Source organism: Nanorana parkeri, unplaced genomic scaffold (genome assembly GCF_000935625.1).
Source record: "Nanorana parkeri isolate BGI_ZX_2015 unplaced genomic scaffold, ASM93562v1 scaffold954, whole genome shotgun sequence".
Classification (NCBI taxonomy): domain Eukaryota; kingdom Metazoa; phylum Chordata; class Amphibia; order Anura; family Dicroglossidae; genus Nanorana; species Nanorana parkeri.
In genome coordinates, this window is record NW_017307222.1 from 511,469 (window position 1) to 518,174 (window position 6,706).

A 6,706-nucleotide genomic window follows, 5' to 3' on the forward strand; every position below is an offset into this window, starting at 1 on the left:
GGGCGTGTCCCGCTGTCAAGTGGAAAAAGAGAACCCCCCCCTCTGCATGCTGGGTTCCGCGCTGCCATCCTTCTTTCTTGCATGATCTGGAGCCAACTATCTCTTCCTATTTCAGACATCTGGCCTCCTAACAATGCTCTCCCTGGTCTGCCACTCCTCCAGACTGACATTCACCCGTAAAGGCATTTTAATATTTTCATAACTCCTCCCAAGAGCCAGCTCAGGAGTAGTAAGGCAATGTGTACAGCACCCCGCTGGCCCCTCCCAACAGCCATAATCTCTCTGTGTTGCATAGGGAAACACAGAGATCCAATGATGATATCACTGGTTATAAACTAAGGTTTGTAATGAAAATAAAAAGAAAGTATGTTATTAGCATGTTGATGGGGAGGGGGGCACATTTTATAAGCTGATTAAACTTCAGCTTTAAGAGGCTAAGCAGCTGATACAATGTGTTTTATGTGGCTGTTCCATGTTCTATTACAGGAAGATATGGAACTCCCAGAGGTGCCCACAGAGCCACTTCCAGAAACCACTCCGGGTAAGTGTGTGTCCTTCTGCTATATGCAAAGTTAAATAAAAGCGAGTTTAATCAAAGTAAGGGAAATAGATTTCAGATTTTTGCTTTCTCATAAAGACACGCGAGAAACAATGGCAAATCAATTGGTGTAGCTGGCTTGATGAAGGAGGTTGAGTGCTGTAAAGTCTTTTTTATTCATTTTATTTTCTTTTTAAACTCCCCACAGAGAAAGAAGCTGTCAAGAACAAACCCAAACCACAGCTGGTGGCCGCTTCCTAACCTAACGCCGCGTTCCTGCGGTCAGAATCACCGCAGCCCGTGTTCACGGAGGGCGTTCTGGGCCCCGAGCGCTGCAATTTCCTGCAGCCTGTTATTGCTGAGCATCGCCGAGACCTTCCTAACATTGCCTGCTGCTGAACAACCAAACTGACGTGGAAGGATACTGCCAGCCCCGCAGGGCTGAATGGTCCCCTTAGTGCACCTTCCAGCCTTCCTCCCTAGCAGCAGCAGAAGGGTTGGATTGGGAATGTAGCGATCGCTCAAGAACTCCTTTTGCAGTAATTATAAGCCAGTGTTTCCATTTAATATTTGAACAAATGGGCTGTGTCGTCTGTCGTAGGTCTATGGGTTTAAAAAAAGAAAACAAGTTTTGTTTTTTTGTACCAGTAGAGCGGCCTTTCTCAACCCTTTTACTCCAGAGGAACCCTTGAAATATTTTTCAGGTCTTGGGAAACCCTTGCTAAAATTAATTGATTGGGGCTCATTGGCAGGAATGCCCCTGACATTGGGGGAGCGTGCCACCTTATAGTGGTGGTCATTGGGGGAGCGTGCCACCTTAAAATGGTGGCCATTGGGGAGTGTGCCACCTTACAGTGGTGGTCAGAATGCCCCATTGCAATGGTGGCCATTGGGGAAAAAAATGCCACTTTACAGTGGTGGTCATTGGGTAGCGTGCCACCTTACAGTGGTGGTCAGAATGGCAACCTTGCAGACAGCTAATAAGATCATTGCTGTCATTCTCCTGATTCTGCCAAGTGGCATTGGCCCCCGGAACAATACAGGCACCACCAGATGGAGGTAAATTGGCCACAGCTCAGGGGACTCCAGGCAACCTCTGGAGGGACCCCCGTTGAGATTGGCTGCAATAGTAGTATTGGTTGGGCTGGACTCCGGTTTTTGCTTATTTAGTAGGGCAGTGCCAAGGTGATTAGTGATCTGCAAGCCGAAACAAGACAGTACAGCAGGGGTTGGGCAAATCTGGCCCCTCCAGCTGGGTTTTAACTACATATGCCGACATGCCTCTGGGAGTCAGGCCTCTGTCAGTCTTGCAATGCCTCATGGGACTTGTAGTTCCACAACACCTGGAGGGCTGGAGTTGCCCACCCCTGCAGTAGAGATACAGATCTCATCTAAGTTCAGGTGACCCTTAGCAGCAAGTTTGAGTGAAGTGCAGTGGAGCAATAGCTTTTTTATAGATCAGCCTCCATAGACTCTTTATCTGGATACACTGAACTGGTATCGGCTCCTGGAGCAGGGATTTTGCGTTTTGCAATCCACCTACCCTATTCCCACCTTTTGCAGCCAGATTTGAGACCCCCCGCCCCCCCCACTATCTGTTTGTGTTCCCATTTACACATCATGCCTAGAAATAATAAAACTGAGCTTTCTAGTAGTAGCGGGTTTATACCCGGGACTCTATCGGGGAGCTTGTATTGGATTTTAGGGACAGATCGGATGGCGAGTACATGAACATACAATGCAGAGCCCAAACCTTCATACCGCTACCCCTTCGTTAGGACAAACGGTGTGTGTATTTATTTTGCAACGGTTAATAAAGATTTGCCAGCACAATACAGATGAGGTTAATTAGTAAACCCCCCCTCCCCCAGCCCCCTCCATATCATTACATAAAAGGGGAGCGGAGAAGGATTTACTTTTCATTTTTGAGTTGTAAGCAAAGAAGATGTACAAAGGAAAGCAGCAGATTATTTTTTATAGTTTGTCTCTGTGAACAACAAATATAAAGGAGGTGTGATTCCCAATGTGGCTGCAAAGGTGGAAATAAAAACCCCAAATCTAGTTTTCAGTATGTTTGGCAAGTTTTCTTGAGCAAATTATTTTTTGTGCATTTATTGCAAAGTTCCTTCCCTGGAGATCCTGTGTGAGTGGGAGGAGGGGTGTAAGTGGCAAGAGTGACTACCCTAAGCCATTGCCTTGCAGTTAGCAGCCTGCCATCCTCACTCCTTCAGGCTTCTTATATAATAGTCCTGATACCAACCAGCTACAGTAAACTCTCCATTATCTGGCATCCATGGGCATTGGTAGATTCCAGATAAAGGTAGTTTCTGGTTGCTTGAGAGTCACTATTAAAGATAGGTTTAACTAATGCCATATCCCATACTACACCTACCCCATACTACACCCCATCCTATAACATATCAATAACTCTGTATTGACTTCATATTAATATTGAAATGCGAGAATCAAAAGCAAATAGACACACGATCATTTCCAGGATAATAGATGCCGCAGAACAGTGAGTTCACAGGGGATTTTTTTTTTTCTGGTTAGATGAGAGCTCTGGTTAGTTGAATACCAGCTAACTGAGAGTTTACTGTACATGGCAGGCTGACAACACTGCTAAAGAGTGCGAAGCCACGGCTTAGACCCCCCATTCAGGGCCCAGTCACACCAACAAGAGTGCGTTCCAGTGCATTCGGCTTCTGGAACGTAACCCAGCCGGCTCACTTTGTTTTGGGGCAGTGCATTGAACTCAGTGCATGCAGATTGCTCTGGACCGGAACGCAGGCACTAATGTGCCACGCATTCGGGTGACGGTGCTCGCACTGCGGGTGGCTGCGGTGCCATTGAGTTCAATGCACCGCCACGCCCCCTCCCACCCCAAAACAAAGTGAGCGGGCCGGGTTGCGTTCCATAGGCCGAACGCACTCTTGGTGGTGTGAAAGGTCCCCCTCACACAGCGCTGATTTGAGCTGAGTGACATTGAACTACAGTGAACATTTTGTCGCGCTTCTTATGGCAGTCTATGAAAGTCTATTGGGCCCAAATCGCTCGATACCTGCCGAAAAATAGCTCATGTTCGAGGGACCAGCTTCAGCTACATGCGACATTGAGCTGCAAGATGTAAACATCCCCATCGGAAGAGCTACATTGAGCAACATGTTTGAGGGATTTGTGAGCCGAAATCTCTCTACAAAACGCTCCGTGTGAATGGGGGTCTAAGGGTTGTCAGCCTACAACAGGAAGTGCTGTCACTGGCAGGATCTTCAGGGGAGAAACTTTGTATCAGATTCACCAAAAATGAGTTGCTGAAGAAAACTATACAGAGAGACGATACCAGACGCATCGAAATGTAGATTTTGGGTTTACTCTTTAACAAATCAGCTTGTATATAATATTCATGACTTTCTATACACATTTACCGATCAGAAACCTTCTTAATTATCATTTTGAAGGTTCTCCAATCACAATTAAGGATGCACAGAAATGACATTTTTAAACCGAAACCAAAATTAAAAAGTTTCAGGCCAAAACCTAAAATTTTAATGAAATTTTTTTTGTCCCCCCCCCCCCCCCCAACCTTTTTACATTTTTTATTATTTTTACTTTACTACTTTTAGGGGCTTTGTGGAAATATTAGGGTTTAAATGGATCCCTGATAATTTCCTTTTTAAAATAGAAAAAGACAGAGTCTTAAATCTCATTTTCTGCAGCCCCTGTTATGAATGAACAGGAAGCCCCTATACTGATCATCTGTTCATTCATAAACTGAGGATATGGTAACAGTTACTATGTTCACAATCATGAATGAACAGGAAGGGATGTAGAGCACTTCCTGTCCATTCATAACTGGGGACACGGTAAGCTTACTATGTGCTCAGTCGTTTACTTACACTCGGTGATCAGTGCTGATTGTTGTTTGTACTCCGCTGCATCCTGACCCCTCCGCATGTCACAGGAGGCCGAGCTCTCCTACCGCACCGCCCTGCTCAGCCTCTTGACAGCTTCTCTCCTCCCTGCTGGATCGGCTATGCGTCCCCTGTGATCCCCACTGCCTCTACTGACACAGGCGGAGGAGAGCAGCGGGGATCAGAGGGCATACAGCCTGGCACCCATCAGGGAGGAGAGAAGCTAGGGATGCACCACATTTTGCGGCCATTTTGGTACGATCCACATTTTGCCCATAGTACAATTTTTGGACCTACTTTTTGTGCATCCGTAAATAAAAAAAAACATATCAGGATTACAGAGGGCACTTTGCGTCCTTAGTTCAGTGTCTACACACCTATAAAACCCCCTTTTTTCCTAGAAAGTCTGATCTGCCTCATGGCACTTTCCTGACCGCTGCCTGAACTCTGAGGCTGCCTAGAAATGTCCTTCACCCCTCCCAATGTATAAGAAAGGTTTTGCAGATGCGAGAGACGGCAGAAAACAAATATGTGCCAATTACCCCCCTTCTCTGCCTCCTCTGCCCCTTTTTCAGAACCGTTCTCTGACTCCACAGCGGCATACAATTCAGGACAACACTGTCCCTGGCAGTGAATCTGGATGGCTTCAGCATTATGGCCAAGAGCATGTCAAGTCAGCCCCATTTCCTGGCTGGAGGACATCCAGCATTATGTAGCTCTTTTCTCTCCAGCCTGACAGTACCTGGCCCCACCCCTTTCATTCATTGGATTTCAGTTCTTTCAATCATGGAAGCTCAGCATCCCACGTGGGTGGTCTGCATGCAAATACAGCCCGTCTAGGAACACCCCCTCCTCCAGACTGACACCCACCCATCAAGGTGTCTGAAATTTGCATAACTCCTCCCAAGAGCCAGCCCACTACTTGCATCAGGGCCGAAGGCTCTTGAGAGGTGTATGGAGGCAGGCTGCTGTGTTGTTTTCAGGAAGCCATGTACAGCACCCTGCTGGCTCCTCCCACCAGCCATGATGTGCCTGCATTGCATAGAGAACCAGTGATGATGTCACTGGGTATAAAATAAGGTATGTAATGAAAAAAAAAACAACTGTGAAATGCATCCAAAGGCCAGAGGTCACAGAACTTTATCTGCCAAATTGCTGAAAAAGATCCCAATAAATGTCCTTCACACACAGAATTCCCCTTTCTCTGGGGCCTCCAATAACTGGCGTTCATGCTGCTTTTTAAACTTTTACTGGGATGAGGTGGAAACACTATTTTTCTTTGAAGTGGTTATCCTTTAAGTTAACCCTCCCCAACACCCCCTCCCTCACCACCATGTCTTAAAATGTCCATCCTTCTTCCAGATCCACACTGCCACCCATGGTGGAGCTGCCCAGCCGCTGCTGCAAACCCTTTGCTGCTTCTGCACACGTGCAAATAGATTCCAGTTTATTGCAATGGAGAGTCCGTGTGACCTTGGTGTCAGTGCTGGGAGGGGGGGGTAACTGAAAGGTACACTTATGGAAATATTCGCCCTCTGTGCTGTAAATAAACATGAGTGACTCACGAAGTTAACTTTCTCCAATAATAAAGGAAATTCCACATTCCTCCATCACCCGGTATCGGGACAAGCGCAGAGGCATTGGTCACATGACCTCATTTGCTGCTGCTACATAGGAACGTGAGCACTCAGGTGTTCAGGGAGAGTTATCCGCAGGTTACTCCTGCTGACTCCAGATCCTCTAATGGAGGTCATGTGACCCTTGCCTTGACATCAGTCACCTGATTGGGTGTCGGAGAACTGCAGAATTTAACTTCTTGAGTAAGTATTAAAAAAAAATGTTCAGTGTACATATGTATTTCATAGAAATAACAAAGAACAGACACGGCCCAAAGTTTGCTCATAAAGTGTACAGAAGGAGTATACGGATCCGTATATAACAAACATATCCATCTTTTTTTTTTGCGGTTAATGTCCCTATAAATAAAGTTTCTCTACAATAAATGTATTTTGGTTTTCACAAACGTGTTTCTTTTCTTTACGTCTTGTCTGGTGGTGAAGGTAAAACCGAAAGATCAACTGTATGGGCAAAAAGTCTGTGAACACCCAACCATCGCACCTATAAGAGCTTGTTGGACATCCCATTCCAAAACCATGGCCATTAATATGGAGTGTCCCCCTCCCCCCCATGATCATTAATATGTAGTTGCTCCCCTCCACCCATGGCCATTAATATAGAGCTGCCCCCCTTCCCCATA

The 6,706-nt window shown here is 46.2% G+C and overlaps 1 protein-coding gene across 1 annotated transcript in view; it reads left to right on the plus strand.

The window, feature by feature from the left end:
* CHMP6 (charged multivesicular body protein 6) overlaps nt 1-882 on the plus strand; it is an 18,455-nt gene extending 17,573 nt beyond the window's left edge. The window contains exons 7-8 of the mRNA XM_018566505.1: nt 487-541; nt 747-882. Coding sequence (XP_018422007.1) covers nt 487-541; nt 747-799 — 108 coding nt within the window. The 3' untranslated portion in view covers nt 800-882. The remainder of the gene's footprint in view (nt 1-486; nt 542-746) is intronic.
* Nucleotides 883-6,706: the final 5,824 nt, after the last annotated feature.